Here is an 18,912-nt window from a genome sequence, read left to right on the forward strand (position 1 = left end):
CAGTTCTCTGAGAGCTGAGTCAATATGTACAGGTCAGTACAAAAGCTACAGAATAAACTAAAGTGTCTTAAATGCCCGGAGCTGCTCAAGGAGAGACTGACTTTTGCTGTTGCTCCAACAGTGCAAAAAAAGCAATAAAAATGTACTATATTAGGCTGGGTCCAACTGTCCTAGAGACTGCTGTGTCATTTCTTATTTGCCATAAATTGACCAGATCTGTATCTGTTATCTCTAACATCAGGAGTAGACCAGAAGAATAACATAATGCAAAATTCAATTTATCATCTTGGCTCGTTTTTTTTTTTTTGTGTACTCTGTTTGAGACTGAAGCAGTGTGATGGTTCTCTGCAAAAGATACTCTCTGGAGGGCTTGGTCAGTAGGTCTGTCACATACATGTGAGATAGTAACGCCTGTTATATCGCCTGAAGAGTGATTTAAGCCTAAAATGGATTTAAATAAAAAGCAAGCACTGGGTACACAAGGTCAAAACAACCACAACAAGAGTCCTTCTGTCAACACAAACCTTGAGCATTATTTTTCTTTTCTCTGTGTTGGGAAGCCAAGAGGGAGGAGGGAAAGCTTAGAAAGGGCTGTTTCTAAGACAGCACCGGCATGTCAATGTGTATGTTTATGTACATGTGCTTCAAGGGGGGTCTCAGGTCTGCAGAGGAGGAAAATGCACGGGGAATAGTGATTCGAGTGATGGTGAGAAGGGGAAAAGAGGTGTTGTTTGTGCAACTTGCATTAGGTATACTTAAACACATTGCACCATGACAAACCCAACTACATGGATTCTAACCATACATTTCTATTAAAAAAATACAAACCAGGTCTCTCAAAACTTTTGTTGGAGTATACAGCTCATACAATTAGCTCACTAACAGTGCCAGTGCACCAGCTGTCATGAGATAACATTTATCTGGGGTCCGCTATCCTGCCGGTAGCCCGCTCTGAGCCAAAACACCGCTCTGTGCCAGCTGAATGTCAGACACACCCTCGTGCCCCGGTATGTAACAGTCAACAGTGACTGGGCTGCGCTGGGTTACTACTGTCTGCGTATGTGAGCCGTGTACAATCAGAGGGCACCACTTTCTGTGTTGCCCTTTTGCTAAAGATAACGCATCCTACAACTCTGCTTAAGCCAATGACGGGAATTTGAGCCCTGCCCTGCTCTGCTGGAAACCAAATGAGAGCACTTAGTGGAACATTACACACACAAACACATAACGCCCAACACAGGAGGGAATAACACCAAAGGAACACCTCACAGAAACGTGCAAGAACACACATACAGTATACAATTACTGAGAAATTTAAGGTCTTCCTATGAAACAAATCCAGTGCTCCGGGCAGACAATGTGTCCCCGCACAGAGGAAAACTGACTCCTCTGTAATCTAAACACACAATTTAAAATAAACACGGCACTATTGTGTGTTTGTATAAGAGGCTACATGAAGGAACACTGCTCAAACGCACTGGTACTTACAGGGACCACTCATGCAGGAACTGATGCTACCCTTAAATTACCTAGAGACCTATCCCTGACCCCATTGGACACAACAACGATATTCTATATAACACATGAAGACTGATCACAGTATGAAGGGGCAAGGTTGTGGATTCCAGCTGACAACATGTGTGTTTCTCAATCTTATGCCTGTTCAACTTTCCAATGCTTCCAAAAAAAAACACAAGCAGACATATACACAAGAAGTGAACAAAAAAAAGCAAAACTCACCATTGTGTGAGGACTCCTTGTTATCAGCCACCTTCCTCAGCGCTGAAACGATGGCATCAGAAGGAACGCGAGGACTCTCCACATATTTGGGCTTCCTGATTGGACCTGCTGGCACGAACCGAAGACACAGGGAGAATGAGAGAGAGAGAGAGAGAAAGAGAGAGAGAGAGAGAAAGAGAGAGAGAGAGAAACAGAGAGAGAGAGAGAGATTCTCGCTGGATTAACGTGTTCCAGATGGGACTAGAGATGAGAGGCGGTGGTGTCTTAGTTGGACAGGCTTGGCTGCACTCCGTGGCTCACAAACTCATTCACACACACACTCTCTCAGACAGCTCCCCGCGCTGATAGCAGCTCTGGTCTGTCTGACAACCCAGAGTATCGTCTGCATGACCAGAGCCTCCCAGTAAAACACTGCCAGCCAGCTCTGGGAATGTAAACTACAGCAGGAAACGACAACAATTAGCCTCGTAATGAACTTTTAAAAGGAGTATTTAAACACACAGAACAGACAGAGTTTTCCTGCTTGTTGATCTGTGATCAGCAGTCCCTCTAAAGTATACTGTGTTATTGCTTTAAAGGATCCATATGGATAGATTAAGGTCCTTGTGTCCCGCTTTAAGTCAGATGATGTATCTGGGACAGCGGTACTGTCCTCTGAGGACCGTCTTTGTCTTTAGTGAGGAGTCGAGGTTAGCTGGCTGCTCTGTTCGCTCTGCTCTCACCGTGACAGAATTAGAAAATCCCACAGCTCCACAAAAAAATGCTTGCTCACTGTGCCGAACTTTAAACCGCTGAGATACTCACCCCACTAGAGACGCAGCCCCTTATGCAACATTTCCATCTTTGTGTGCGCAAAGCGATTTGCCAGTTGTCTAAAAAAATATTCTTTTAATCTGCCCTAAATAGTCTTCAAGTGGTAGCAAAGGCCTACTAATCTTTCCTAAAACAGAGTATAATTGTTTATACGTGCAGGAGATCCAGCAAAGACACTAGACTAAATACTAAGCCATGAAACAAACATCTCCCGAGCAACTAGCTGTGTGCACATTTCAAGTCCTCTACTTCTATCCCACAATTTCTGGTGTAAAAGGAAATCCAGATTCCAGACTCAAAAGCAAACAATCAACTGCAGGAAATAATGTGAAAACAGGAGGTGACTGTATAATTTAGATCCATAAATCCATAGAGAACGGCAACAGCATGCCTCCCCTTGAGCCACTCCTCCATGCTACTCCAACCTTGACCTACTGTAACCCACTCCAAACCTCCTCCTCCTCTTCCAGACTCCAGTTATCAGATGACTGTATGTGTAACCCCAGTCATAACATAAAGATTAGATGGCAGAACACAGATAACCATTTCCTATTACCACATTGGATAACCAGTCCCTCCCACCTCCAGGAAAAAAAAAAATCCTCGGAGTCAGATGGGACTATTTCTTAAACCGCAGCTGTGATCTTGGCCACAGATACTAAAAGTGGAGGTGAGGAGAGGGGAAAGGGGGGAGTTACAGCAGCAGCCATGTGAGGGGAAATGATCTGGAAGTGTCATTGCAACAAACCAAGCATGAGAGTCAAAGTCATCTTGATGCACAGTGCCATCTATGGATATGCGACTTGAAATGCATAGTGAGGAACGGTGCTTTTGATAGCCGAGAAGAGTTTCTGCCTCTGCAGACTGGTGCTCTCTTGCTTCTCAGCAGAAGTCAAAGTAAAAGCCCAAAGCCGAATGCAGTCGTGCGTCAGAGGAACAGGAAACAGTAGTCGTAGTATAATGTGGTGAAAATAAAGGTGATGATTGGTCTCATTTAAAAGCACTATAATCTAAAGATTGGATTTCCAACACATGTGAGGTGTTACAGACTATTTGGTTTGTGTACATGGATGAGTTCTAAACCTGAAGGGGGCTGATCTAGTGATGCATCTACTAAAGCAATCCATGTCAGCTTGTTATTTGGCAGACAAAGCCAAAGAGTCTGTCCTGAAAACCCTCCATTCATCTGTGGATGGTCAGGCACAACCTATTACCCAGGAGTCACACGGCTCCAATTAGAGTGGAACGACAGAGATAGAGAGGGCTGTGTGTGAGACACACTTAGTTCAGGTAAATATCTTGGACTGAAAGCGCACTGCTAAATATAATCCGTTGAGTGTAATTCATCTAAAAACAACAGGGGGCATAGTTGGAGTAATTTAAACCATATGCTTAAATTCAGATTCGGTTTACACAAAGTGCCAAGAGGAACACAGGATCCACACGTGAAATGACAAACAAGTGGCTGGCTATCAAGGGTAATTTTAGGCCACATCTGAGGGGCTGATAATACAGAGAAGAGGTCCTTCAGCAACACTCTGATGTCTGAGCATCAGCTCATGATAGACAAAGCACACGGGGGTTTTGTTTTTCCATTCAAAATCTAATCTCAAGATTTAACAGGGTGCCATTACCGCGCTGTCCTTCTAGATGGAAGCACTGACGAATGAGCAATTGCAGTTTATAACAGGCATGAAAAGGTCGCAGAGATGGAAGTGTCAGATGTGTGACCCTTGAAGGACACTGAGAGAGAGAGAGAGAGAGAGAGGGGCAGAAATGAGACGTGTTCGCACTTTTATCACATGCAAAAATCCAGAGTGTTAACCTATTCACAATGCACATTAATTGGTACACAATTAACAAGTATTCTGAACGTACCCCACACAGAGAGGACAAATGAGAAATATCTCATCCTGATGTCCTCCAAAAAGCAGGCAGGAGCTCATTAAAGCGAGGGGAAGCTACAGGACTGATTAAAAAGGTACATTTTGAACAGACATAGCCCTCACAAATTAGTTGTATTTTCTTTTTAATTTATAAGGGACATGTAATGTTTTATACTTCTGGTGGATATAATTCAATCAATCTTATTTCCATACATGGTATATATGTATTTTGTATTTACAGTTCCCTTTGTTAACATCTTATTTTGAAAACCGTACGTAGTCACACGTCTATACTTCCGCTAACTTTGCCAAGTCCGTCGCTAGCTTTGCCCGTCAGCTCCGTTCTCTTTATACATCCATGGTCAGCTCCGTTTGACTGTCTTTACCATGAATGTCAGTATATGGGTGCTCTACAGTTGTAGTGTCGGCCGATTTGACCGCGGAGATGCGAGTGGCGGCTGGCTTGACCGCACGTTACCGTAATACGATAACATTTCCTGTCCATGGCAGAGTTAACATGTAGCTTTAGATGATGTTTAGCTCTGCTTTTCCTGGCAATGTGTGAAACCCAAAGTGTTTCCATACTTTGTTGTATGTGTAGTGTTTACCACTCTGGATTTGAAATGCGAGGGTGCAGGTCGTATCCACACCGACCCTCCGCTTGTTTTGTACTTCCTCGTTGCGGCCAGCTGCGGTTTGTTTTGGTTGATGGATACGGAACGGGTATGACATCATGCTACTCTGACTACAAAAAATTAAAGCGTTAACTTCCTTCTACCTCCGCATAGACTCAAATTAAGCAAAGATATCAATTGTGGCATTAAAAAAACAATTTAAAAATCGTAAAAACAAAATCGGTGAATCGATTTTTTATCTATCTATCAAAAGTATATTTTCAGCTTGCAGCAGAAATGTTTCCATGAGTGCAATTTGAGCACTGAAAAGATCAGCTACTCACCAATGTGCAGTAAATATGTGTAAATGTATGCAAGTACACATGTTAAATACATGGGAAGAGAAGCAAGCAAACAAAAGCTAGAGGAGGAGATGGGTTAAAGGGAGAAAAACAGAGAGAAAAGAGTATCCCTAGGGTAAAGCAGCCAGCCGAGCTGTGACTGCAGAGGACTCTTTATTCGCCAGTATTCATTGTGAGATTCAGGAATCCATGACCGGCGAGCTATCACTCAGCAGCCACATGCACACACGCATACCCACATACCAAACAGTGGAATACCTATCACCAACAACGTACAGTGTCCAGTCAATGCCAGTGAAAGAGGGGATTGTTCGCTGTTATAGGAAGTGATCAAGGAGTTTTCCCAGCATTCTTTCGAGATGGACTCTGACTTCTTCACATTTCAACTTTTCAATAAGACACTGTGCGCTCTTTGTGAATGAAAGCCGTCTCACAACAGCCCTCTTTATGTTCCAAAATGTCATTCTTCAAGTCAGAAGTGAAAAATAATATATGAGAAGAGACTGGTATTCTGAGTGCTTGCATGTCAAACTCAGTTATGGAGAGCGTGAAATATACTTGGTCTTGTTAATAGCAGCATCAAGCTTTTAATATTTTCGCAATTATGGTTTGCAAAGAAAGTATTACAGGCATCATGCTTTGTTAACTTAAAATACAAATGCTAATTTATGATTCACTCCCTATTCACAGCCTGACATAATGCCATTATCCTCTCCTGGTTAATTCAATGTCTGCACCGTACCACAAAGAGAGACTGGTAATCTTTTTCAAACACTACATGTTTAATAGTCATGACTAATCGCACACATGCTGTTTCACAAGCTGCTATGAATTATGTATTAAGGCTCCACTGTGCTCATGGTCATACATTTTCAAAAAGGTAACAACAATAACTCAAGCAAGGTAAAGTGAGCCCCGTTTTTTCCTTTCCCCCCCCCGACCATTTACAATCTAGTATGATACACCACTATATCATATGGGCAGCCTGATTCTACGGACTGACTGAAGAAGCAATGTTAGACTCTTAGGCAGTATGTGACTTGGGATTCCACACTGCAGATGAAAAAGGGGATTGCATGCGATAAGCAGCCAAAGCCGGAGTGTAGCGAAGCGCAGTGAAGTGGAGAACTGGATAGAACTTTTCACTGGGTGCTCATCAGAGGAACCTTTCAAAGGGTCCTTGCAGCATCACAAGGTCTTTTACAGCTCGGCTCTCAAAAAGGCATCAATATTCCCTCAGGGCTGTCTGGTTACTGTCAATACCCCGGAGTTGACTTCAGGAGAGCTCACCTCAAAGGGGCTACAACTGGCTTTGAAGAGAGTTCCTATCCTCTTGACAGAACTGCAAAATAAATTGCACTCATCTGGTGATGTGGAAGGAGATGAAGGATGCTAGTGGATGAACATTGTAGTCATACAGGATAATGCTAATATGACATATTTTAAATCAAACAATGATTTGGCTAGGGCTGTCAAAGTTAATGCTATAATAACACGTTAACGCAAATTCATTTTAACGCCACTAATTTATTCAATGCATTAACGCAACTTGCAATTTTTAGGTTGTACAGGCTTCTTGTCGACAAGGAGGCTAAATAACACTCCAAACTGACGCTAAATTCTGGCGATGGCCATTTTTAAAGGGGTTCCTTGACCTCTGACCTTAAGATATGTGATTGAAAATGGGTTCTATGGGTACCCATTAGTCCCCCCTTTACAGACACGCCCACTTTATGATAATCACATGCAGTATGGGGCAAGTCATAGTCAAGTGTTGGGCTTGAGTTTGTTATGATTTAAGCATTTTTTTATGCTAAATGCAGTACCTGTGAGGGTTTTGGACAATATTTGTCATTGTTTTGTGTTGTTAATTGATTTCCAATAATAAATATAAACATACATTTGCATAAAGCAAGCATATTTGCCCACTCCCATGTTGATAAGAGTATTAAATACTTGACAAATCTCCCTTTAAGGTACATTTTGAACGGATTAAAAAATGTGCGATTAATTTGCAATTAATGGCGATTAATCATGGACAATCATGCAATTAATCACAATTAAATTGATTGACAGCCCTAAAATGTCAAAGTTAATATTGCTATGGAGAAATGAGTTACAGTTATAAGGGATTATATCAGTTCTGGTGTTTGACGTTGTGGTTTCAGTTTACGCAGACGCGTTCCTTGAACTTGTTCATGCTGTTAATGACTCCTCTGTAACTGTGAGGCTCAGTGGAAACACACAAATCCATGGAGAAATTCCACCAAATGACTTTCTGTGTTGTGTTGTGTTATGTGGTCTGCTGTGTTAATACCCTCCAAAGCTTTAACCCCTGCCCCCCATAAAAAATCTCCAAGAACACAGACATTACAAAATTGTTATGGTAGTTAATAACCACAACAAAAACACACTGTACAGACTGTGCAGCTAACCACCACTAATGTATAGCATTCAGTGTGCTCGGGGTGAACAGTGTGGCTGCTGCTGCCACAAAACAGAGATAAAGAGGAGATAAGCAATAAAGAGGTCATGGAATCAGACCACACTGTCAGTGAAAGTAGTTACCTGATCGGCTTACACACACACACACACACACACACACACACACGTGCGCAAGCCAAAAGTTGGTTACAAGCTGCAGAGATTTTTTTTTCAGATTGGCCTATTGGGTCTACGGCTATATCCACACTAATACGTTTTCATTTTAAAACGGATAACTTTTGCTATGTCTATGCCTAGCGTCCACACAACTCTGGCGTTTTCGAGCCCCTAAAATTGAGATGTTTGGAAACGCTGCTGAACGCGTTTCTGTTTTAAAACTCCAGGGATGCATTGTAGTCTGGACGGGCAGAAACAGAGACTTTTGGAAACGATGATGCAGACACCCACGTTCGCTTCCTGGATATGGATAACGATTTTACAAGCGCTGATGATGTTGTAAAGTTAAATTCTGCATTTTATAATGCTACAGTAAGAAAGTCTCTGGTCTTACTTTTCGACATTGCTGTTCTTCCTTCATAGTATTTTCTGCAACTGGACAACTGCTTATTGTTTCCACCGACACGTGCAGACCCAGTGTACGTGAATGGGTTGTGTGATATGCGTTCTCAGTATGAATGGAGATTAATACTAAAACGGCCCTACTACAACGCTCATCTGGACGGAGTATTCATGTGGGTGTAGCTTACGTGTACAAGCACAGCAGGATTGTACCGATTAAAGAGCAATCCCAATAGGGTCACCACCCTTCCTGGATGGCAGGAAAAGCAGATCCTTTGATAGAGAGATCATGTCAGAATAGTGAGCTGTGCTCTCCGGTGGTGATTTGCACACCTGCTTGGCTGATCGATAAACGAATCAGCCTCTGAACCACCGAAAGCCAATCAAAGAAAAATCCACTTAACTAATTTCACTATACACAACAGACTGCCAGAGACAATTCCCCCTGTGGCTTCATTCCAGATATACTAATTAAAATGATACACTGCCCATGACAGCCATAAATTAATATGAATTGCTGTTTTATGATCCCTTGCAGGCTGGCAGGGAGGCGAAGCATGGGGCTAACAGCTTTGTCATGTGACTACAGAAAGGTCACACATCTAATGGACATACAGATTTACCTTTGTGTCCACCACCTCATACTTCAGGGATGCAGTCTGCTTGTATATATGTTGTATAAGCGTCATCTTTACACACATGCAACTCACCAAGCAGTGTAACCTTGAAGACAACAGATGCTATTAATCCCCCAATGGCACAGTAACCTATTACAACCACAGGAGGTCACTGTGTAGATGCCCAGGAGACTGTCAGAGGTGCAGCGCAGGGAGTGTCTAACCTTTGAAAAAGACCTGAAGACCTAATTTACTGTGTCATCAGCTATATCCTACCCACTTAAGATTGAGGTTCAAGTTTTACAAATACCTGATCTTTGACCTGTACTGGGTTGGAGCAAGATGGGTCCATTCAGACAAACATTCTTGCAGTAAATATCCCTCCCCGGGCCTTCAGGGTGCCTGTAAACTATTAAGACTATAAAGCCTAGGTGCTGCTCAACACATGTCAGGGTGCAGTGTTTCATGGTTAAGCTCTGGGCTTAGCTGATCAAAGCTGCGGCACTCAACGCCACCAGGACTTTGCGGCTCAGGCATCCGTCACACTCCTAATTAACTCAATGTTTCTCTGTTGTCCCCTCTGTGAAGTTTTCATGAAAAGAACAACCGCTAAGTTTGAGCCTTCCAAACTGCGATAGATTATCCAATGTGTCAGGAAATGAAGCCAAGCCACAAAATGCTTTCTGAATCTGTGAAACCACTTCCCCCTTGCATCAGCGCTGGCTGGATGGGGAGGAGAACAAATAGACGAGAATGCATTGATGGATTTACTGCATGTATAAATAAATGAGGGTAATGGGAGTAAAAAAAACTAAACTAGTTAACAGGCAAAAGACCGAGGTTGGTATCTAGAAAATGTTCTTAAGAATATTGTTAAACTTCAGAGTTAAAAAAATCTTGCAAACATTTGAAGGCAAGCTCATTATATAAATGAGCTTATTTGAAAATTTAAGTAAAAGAAAATGGTAATGAAATGGATATGGAAAGGATGAAATGGTACCAATAATTCCAGCTTTCCTGCTTGATATCTGAGGTGAATCAAATTGAACTAATCTCAAACGATTTCACAGAACATCTGCATAACGGCAATGAATCGTCTCACGCTCATTTCAACACGGATGAGTCTTAAATTGAGTACACTACGCTGCTTCTGCGGCTCAGCAAGAAGAGAAAATGCAGCATTATGACCCGTGTTGTTTTCGTCGCAGAGCTGAGACATTTCCTGCAGTATGTGTTTATTAACTGGAGGTGTGAACTCTCCCCCTACGGGTTTTCACAGTTACCTGTGAGGACAGTGGAGGAGAGCCTACCAACCATCCCCCTACCCTCTCTCCCTGGCTGTCCTCCATGACATCCCATCTTGTCAGTCCATTTCTTTCCCCCTTTTTCCATGCCTCAGAGCACCCCGAGTGGGAATATGCCTTTAATGAGTGTTCCCCTTCCCCGGGGCCCTTTTCACCTTCACAAACCCAGCCCTCTTCTCTCTCTTCATCTCTCGCTCCCGTCATGTCTGTAAATGTACATTTCATCGACACTCTCTTTGGGTTTAAAACGGTCATCACAAATCCTGTATCACCTCAGGTAGTTGGATAGATCTGTTTAACTTGAGTGGGGGATGAGCAGATGAAACTCTACTTGGCTATTATAAACTATATTTATCTTTGATTTACCTCTTTTTTCTACTCTAGGGATTGGGCAATTATGTATCTGCTTTTCCACTGAACATTTGCACAATGTACTGCGTCGCAATTTCAGACATGCAAGTTCAATATTAGGTTTTGAATTATGTGATGAGAATTGTGGAAAATCCGGTTTGAGAAGTAAAACACTGAAGCAAACACAATATCTCCATCCTAATCTGTAGTTGAAATTAGAATATGGCATTTCACGTTAGAAAGCTCATTGACACAACTAGAGCTGCAAAGATTTATCGTTTAGTTATCAACTAATAAATGTATTAATTAAATTTTCACTATTTTCTTACATTTTATAGACCAAAAAACAAATTGATTAATCGAGAAAATAATCGACAGGTTAATCAACAATGTAAATACTCGTTATTTGCAGCCCTAGTTAAAACAAACTAAAAATGAAGTGAAAAACAACAACTTAAACCTAAATCTAAACACTGGAGTTGAGCAGCTAAACGACAACTTCTTAACAGAGATGTGAACTTGAACAACACAAGTTTGCATAAGGATTAAACCACACTACCCCCTTCCCACCAACTCATCTTTACACTAAACAGATCAAAGCTGCAAGCACTCTAAACAAAGGCCAGATAGCCCACAGATGAGTGCCACATGTGAGTGGGGCCACATTGACCACTTTAAGGATTTCACTCCTCTTTGCCAAGTCTCCAGAATACAAAGACTCAGGTTGAGACAAGTTCAGCTACAAAGGTATCCCCTTCTTTGAAGCACCCCACAGCTGCTGACAAGCATGTTCTCAACATGGTGGATAGAAGGGAGCCCAGGAGGATTGACAATTAGATCCAGTGTAAACACACGCCCATTACCAGCCAGTATAGTGTAAACACGCGGTGCAGTTGTAGAGACCTCTGCATTGACACAAGGTGATCAAATATAAGGATGAAGTGACAAAAGCAATCCTCTGCAACCAGTCTGAGCTCACAGTCTAAGTGCTGGAATCCAGAATGGGCCAGCTATCACTATTACTTTATCCACTTGTATAACTTTTATTTTTCCAAAAGTTATTCAGACACTTACTCAGAATAGTTTGACATGTTCCAGAGAGGTTTAAGTTAAAAGCTGCAGCAGTGTTTTAAGGCTGAGAGGGACCGTTATTCCTAGAGCTCTATCAGATGTTCAACTATCCTACAAAAACACCTAAAGGTAGACAGGGATATTATTTTTACATGACGGCCCATAGAGACAAATGAAGCTCCCATTATGAGACTGAAATAGCGTGCAAAGAATCGGATTAACCCAAATGCTTGCAGCACATTTAGCTTGTTCATGTTAATACACATGGTGGTGAGTGGTACAGAATAGAGATGGGACCCATCCGATCCAATATCGGTCTAGGTTTCAGATATAGACGTAATTCCCTCATCAGATATCAGATTGACACAGATCAACATACATCCGTCCGTGTTGGAACGGCTGCAAAGAAACTAATTAACTACGTTAGCATCCTTGGCACGGAGGTCGAGTGAGAGTCCGACTCTAGGGCACATAAACAACACGTTACTACCGTATTTTCACAGTGACGGTCCTCTGGCTCTTTAAACACACGTTGAGAGTCACTCGTGTTGCTCTCAATCAACCATTCAACATTTACTTCTAGCAGGTATTAATAATCTAGCTTGTCGTATATTCATTAATGGCAATTTTCCAGCTTTAAGCAGGCGATAGGAGCCGCTCGCAGGTATTGCTCTCACTAGATCTACCGCTATTCCAGCTGATTGTTAACTCTGCACGGTAACCACAGCACACACTTCCTCTATTCGACGTCCGACACAAACACACCTCTGGCCTCGCCTTGTATTACTTGATCAAAATGAATTTCTGTGTATAAAAACATCTGGTTTGTCTTCGGGCCTCACAGTATTTTACCCAATGGCAATACAGCTACAACATCAGGAACCATATAGAACAGATCAATATATAGTTACAACCAGTACCTGGTGATCTCTTGCTGGGGCGCAAGGGCATCATGTAGGACTGTCGTGGCAGGAGAGGTGAGGATGGAAGAGACATGGACACGCCCTTGGCGAGGCTTAATCTGAAAACGTCATCTGGGATATTAGGGTGCCCGCCGCCAGGCCCCTGGAGTTGAGGGTTTCCCTCTGGTGAGAATCTTCTTTGGGCACTGTGGCTGTGGACATCACCTGTTGAGGAGAACCACAGGGTTGTTACAGATTTTACAGCTTTGGTATTACCTCATGTAATGACATAAGGACAAGCAGAGTCATTTCATTTTACTACTTAGGTGTGCAATGACCTTGAGCAGTACAAAAAACACACACCTATGTAGGCTTATCTTTTTCTCTTACTGTGCGAGAGCTTTTTAACCGCTTGTGTAGAGCAGAGTTTTCAAGGCTGAAGGAAATGAAGCTCTGTGGACTTTTAAACCTGTTGACACCGAAGTGCTATTGTGGTACAACATTGTTAAAACACTGAGACACTAATCAGCATTGTGTATGAGCTCACAATGATGATTATGCAGAACTTTTAGGGTTCTGCTCTGTTTTAAGAACTTAACAAGCAGAAATATACTAGAAAATAACAGTGAGACTGTGCCTGAGGAAACAAACTCAGCCAAGAGTCCACTGGCTGGACACTTTTTTCCAGTCACGTAGAAAATCCTTGACCCCAACGAGAACCGTGGAAGTGGCTTTTGTAGTGTTCTGATCCAAAGAGATGATTTTATGTTAAATAAATCTCCAAAGGACAATTTTAAGAAAAACAATTTAATGTAATTTATGCAGACCAGAACTTGCAAACGCTTTTTGTTTAGATAAATACATTTGACCAAACTGACCTTGAAGCTGACCCAAATGACACAATGTACCGAACCATTTACTTTTACTACCATCCTGAGTCTGAATACCAGGAATGTTGAACCTCAGAGGAAACCTTGGCAAACCTTATTTTGCTGCAGAAAGCAGCAAGGTTCTGACAGGATGCCATTTCTGAGTATGTATAAAAACAGACATACCATAGCTATCAGGTGAAAATGTTTAAACCCAAAACTTGTTCAGGGGCAAAGCAAAAAAGTGTTGGTTCGAACTTAATGACACATTTTTTTTCAATTTATCAAATGAGTTTTCACAGATTCCACACCGCATTATAAAACTTTCTACATTCATATAGTTTCAAGGTATTCAGTTCGCTGTTATGCAAGCATGTTACAAAGGCAGGTGCCACAGGCTGGCAGAGAAATCAGCTTACACAGCGGGGATAATGGTGGATTTCAGCGTACAGCAGAGTGGTCTCTTACTGAGATTTCCTGTAATGATTTGATCAAAACTAAACTATGCATCTCCTGTTTCAACGGAAAAAACAGCTTTCAAGAAGCCAATACAGAACACTTAAATTCCGATGTTACACTCACATGATATACTCAGTGCAATAAGTATCCAATACACCTTTTGCAATAAGGTGGTTTATTTAAACTGTCAATACATTGCCCTCTTTTTTTTACCCTTACTGTAGCTGTCCTGTTTGCAAACACTGCCGCATCGGCCTCTGCTCAATGTTACCGAGGGAAGGGTTACTGTCCTCATTCCTCAATCTCCACTTTGCTAATCTTTTGTGTATGACTGCAGGGGTTGATGAAGAGCCTAAATTGATGCAAAGTATTATCTCACTATCTGTAGTCGCATAATAAAACTGTCCCATGTGAGTTAGCTGCCTAACACATGATTCAAACTTTGTTGCATGTGAAAGACTATTTGCTGATTCTGAAGGGGAAGGGTATTCTGTCACAAACATTTTGGACCACCCACATCTTGCAGTGTGGTTTTGCTGTCAACATTTCATTCAAGGGTGGAAACAAGTTACACTCTTTCTGCCATGCCAGAAAAATGTCAGAGATAAGTCTTGATAGGTTGCTAGGGCTGCAAACAAACAGGGCTGGTGGAGGTGGGAAAAACCTGGATCCTTGAAAATCACAGGGCCACATAATATGTATTTAAACCCAGGGTCATGGGCTAGTGAGTATTTCTCATGCCATCAGGGCAACATGAGAAGGACATCCAGTTAGTGGAGTCAATAAGGCTGCTGTGTCATTGACCACTGAGTTAAGATAACACGTAATTCACTAAGCCGGCTGGCTGGCTGTCCCTTGTTAAGTATTTGTAGTTACTAAGGACGAAATGTTTCATCAAACTCATTTAATGAATTCAGTCATTCACATGCAGGTGTCATTCATCTTCCTTCGTCTCCATGCATATTCTTTCCCTCTCTGCAGGAACACAGCAGAATGTTGATCAATCCCAACTTGGAAAACAAGCACTCACCACCATCAGCTGGGCTCATACATGTTTAATATGATACTTATTTTGAAGATTACTGGTTTGTTGCCTTGACAGAAGAAATCCATTACAGTGAGCAAAAAAAGGGACATCAAGGCTAAAGAAAAGGACAAGTGGTGGTGACATTATAAGAAGGGAATGTTGAAGCTTTCATAGTTTTTGAACTCTCTGCCAATAGGGATGTCACGAGAACCGGTACTTTGGTACCAAGTTGATGCAAAAAATTCTGAAAATGTGATAATACTCATCTTTCTACTGTACCACAGGAACAGTCAGGGCTCGAGACTAACGGCGTCCCGTCGACAAAAGAAAATGTGTCTGGGACCCATAAAGTCACTGTCGACGCAACAAGGGCACATCCTATTTTTTCCCTGACAATGCTACATTGCGAACAACAAAATCCATGTTAGAATCAGCAGGACGAGAGCTAGTTAATGTTAGCCCTGCACGGAGCTAAACAGCTACGTTAACTAGCTCTTGTCCTGCTGATTTCAACACGGGAGGTGCCATTGATTTACATTATGATGCTCAGGCTCTATTCAGTAAAAATGAAATTAATATTGGGCAAAGGCAAATTCTAATGTTATCATGATGTGTTCAAATGTAATCTTGTAAAATTTAGTTTTGGCAAGAAAGAGGAGATGTTTTCACAGCAATACAAAATACATAATAGAGGGAGAATTATGATCTGTTTAACTTGCTAAAAAAAAAACAGTATGCAAACAGTAATAAAAGGAGTGAATTCCCATTACATATTGTGTCATTAACACTGTTATTAAAAATTGAACATTACAAAAATAGAACAAAAATCCTACCCTGGTATTCAGAATGCAGTATTTGAGGTCTAACATATTCTAATCAACACTGAGCAGCTTGAAGAGCCCAAATTGCATCCATGATTCATAACAGTTTTTAGAAGCTGCATCAACCTAAGCTTGCATGACTATGACTCAAAGGAGAAAACCTCACCTGTGGGGGGAAAAAAATCCTTTTTACTTCTCCTGGATATTTGCCTGAAACCACCATAGGAAATAACAACAGTTTTGCTCCTTGTCGACTAATCTTTCAAGCACAATATGATAAGTTTAGGGGTCATCAGGTTCACATTTCATTCTGCATCTAATCTGTATGAATGTGGGGGTAAATGCATACTTGAGTGAATATAATCACAAAGAATTTAAAACTGAAAAAACTGTTAAACTAGTCATGGTGGTGTGCAAAAATCTGCTAGCTTGCAATGTAAGCCAGCAGATTCCTCTTATGGTGTCACTTTGACCTTTCAGGGCAGCTATAGTTCACTTTCTCTGCTGTCAAACTTTACATCTAGGACTAGATATTCCCTTCATTTTTCTGTCTCACCTACTGAGATACTGTTCTCCTCACAGAAATGGCTCCCCACAGTCTCCACACATGACTTAACCTGGCTACTAGTTGGCTCAGTGGAGTCCAAGCCCCAGATGGAAAAAACAGCTTTTGCTTTGCTGAGAACCAAACCTGAATGGAAAGACCATTCGAGCCACGGAGCCAGCAAACGGCAAAGTCATCTATTCTGCGGCATCAAAGTTGCCCACTCATCACGGCCACAAATTAAAATGTATGAATTATCAACCTCAAGATAACATGTAATACCTCACTAATAATACAGACCATACGTCAGCAGAGCCAGCTAAATCGCAACTGCAGATGTGGAGAACCACAGTAATGACAATTAGCTTTGGTTCAGTTTTTCAGGACTGTGCTGCTTGGGAAGACTTCAGCAGATTAGCTCTGACGCCTGTCTGCAGCCAGAGGTTTGCAGAAATAACTGAAGACTCAACTACAAGAGGCAAGCTGCTATTAGCATCCTCTCTCCGCAGGGAAATGAGTGTTGTTGGGCTGCCGGTCTAATCAGAAACAGAGACCCATTTTCTCCACGCCTCCGCCTCACCACGGGGGACACAAAGCTGTTCTGTGTTTTAAAAGGCTCCTAAACAAAGAAGAATGCCAGAGACAGGAAGCGGAAAGGTTGCAATGACACCTCTGCATGCCTCCAGACATGGAAAAACCTGTGAATGACCCAAAGGTCACTTAGTCAAGGCCAGGACCTGCCATCACCCTGACCTGAGTGGGACCTACTACTGCACCCCCATTGATACTGACACTTTTAAGGGTCCTTAGGGAAGTGAGTGTGTCTGAATGAGGACTGGGATATGGAAGATACGATGCAGGGAATCTAAGTTAAGTTCTCTCTGTGGTAGGCATTCAACACAACTGTTTCCCCGATGTGTGAGATTGAGGGTTTTATTACTAAATGAATTAATCAGAAGTAGAGCTGTCAAAGTTAACACAATAATAACGCATTAACGCAAATTTGTTTTAAAGTTACTAATTTCTTTAACGCATTAACGCAACTTGCAATTTTTAGGTTGTAGCGGACTCATTTTTTTAAAGCTATAAAGATACGGGCATCATATTAAACTAGAAAACCTAAGGAATCCATTGTTACCAAACATGTCATACTAGCTTGTGGCAAAGGAAGCTGAATAACGCTCCAAACTTACGCTAAATTTTGGTGAGGAAAAACTGGCATGGCCATTTTCAAAGTGGTCCCTTGACCTGTGACATGCCCACTTTATGATAATCCCATGCAGTTTGGGGCAAGTCATAGTCAAGTCAGCACACTGACACACTGACAGCTGTTGTTGCCTGTTGGGCTTGAGTTTGCCATGTTACGATTTGAGAATATTTTTTATGCTAAATGCAGTACCTGTGAGGGTTTCTGGACAATGTTTGTTGTTGTTTTGTGTTGTTAATTGATTTCTAAAAATAAATATATACATAAAGCCATAAAGCAAGCACATTTGCCCACTCCATTGTTGATAAGAGTATTAAATACTTGACAAATCTCCCTTTAAGGTACATTTTGAACAGATAAGAAATGTGCGATAAATTGGTGATTAACTAGAGAATCATGCAATTAATCGTGATTAAATATTTTAATCGATTAACAGTCCTAATCAGAAGTTAATGATGATATATTTTGGGGCACCCTGGTGGTCCTAGAGTTTGGGCGCTGACCATGAACCATAACATCCCCTGTTTGTGTTGACCAGGGATCTGTTTTGCATGTCATTTAATCTCTCCCTCCCATCACTTCCTGTCATCTTTCTACTCCAACTCTTGAATAAAGACATAAAATTCCCCCAAAAATACTTCAAAAAATAAAGTAATGATATATTTTGTACAAAATTAAGATGATAAAACCCATATGTGCAGGATTTGAAGATTTTTTAATTTTTTAACTGCAGATAATATACCGGGAGAAATGCTAACCTTCTGCATTGTCAAACTAGTCAAAAGACCAATTCCTGTGACAGCAGCACGAGCTCTCCATTCATGCGCAACCTGACATTTAACAAATACATTTAAGATATCATAATGGAATTGGTATTATTTGTGATTCTGTGGTGGGCATGATAATTGCTGCAATGCGACACAGATGCCCTTAGAGAAACAGTGTACTACTATAATTATTTTTACAAAACTAGCAGTATCTAAAGGCTACATTGTGTAACAGTAAAAGCGTCCGGCGGAGTGTTCACTTGCTGCAGGCACAGCAGGTCGTGGCTGATACAGGTTTCAGCCATATTGCATGCTAAAGAGATTATGACAGAGTTGTAATTGTGGTAGTTGGTTCTGAAAACAAGAGGCGCCACATAAAAGCTGGCCGTCCAAGTGCTGGTGAATGGGCTGCAGTGTGTCACGGTGACTGCTCTGCCATCTGACCGACACTTTATAACGCAGAGGGACACAAGGACAGAAACTCGCCAGTGCTATTTCAGTTACTTTCCTAAACCCTGGTTGGGGCAAGGCCTGCAATTTCAGACCCTGCTGTGG

The 18,912-nt window shown here is 41.7% G+C and overlaps 1 protein-coding gene across 4 annotated transcripts in view; it reads right to left on the reverse strand.

Moving 5' to 3' along the window:
• The window catches only part of LOC141782757 (protein TANC1-like), a 119,335-nt gene that overhangs the window by 66,810 nt on the left and 33,613 nt on the right, over positions 1-18,912 (reverse strand). For 2 of the 4 annotated variants that reach the window (XM_074659443.1, XM_074659445.1), the window contains exons 3-4: positions 12,682-12,888; positions 1,741-1,845 (exon numbers count right to left, since the gene is read on the reverse strand). In XM_074659443.1, coding sequence (XP_074515544.1) covers positions 1,741-1,845; positions 12,682-12,888 — 312 coding nt within the window. The remainder of the gene's footprint in view (positions 1-1,740; positions 1,846-12,681; positions 12,889-18,912) is intronic. The other 2 variants (XM_074659446.1, XM_074659448.1) reach the window with 1 other exon arrangement.

This window comes from Sebastes fasciatus, chromosome 14, assembly GCF_043250625.1.
Source record: "Sebastes fasciatus isolate fSebFas1 chromosome 14, fSebFas1.pri, whole genome shotgun sequence".
Lineage (NCBI taxonomy): Eukaryota > Metazoa > Chordata > Actinopteri > Perciformes > Sebastidae > Sebastes > Sebastes fasciatus.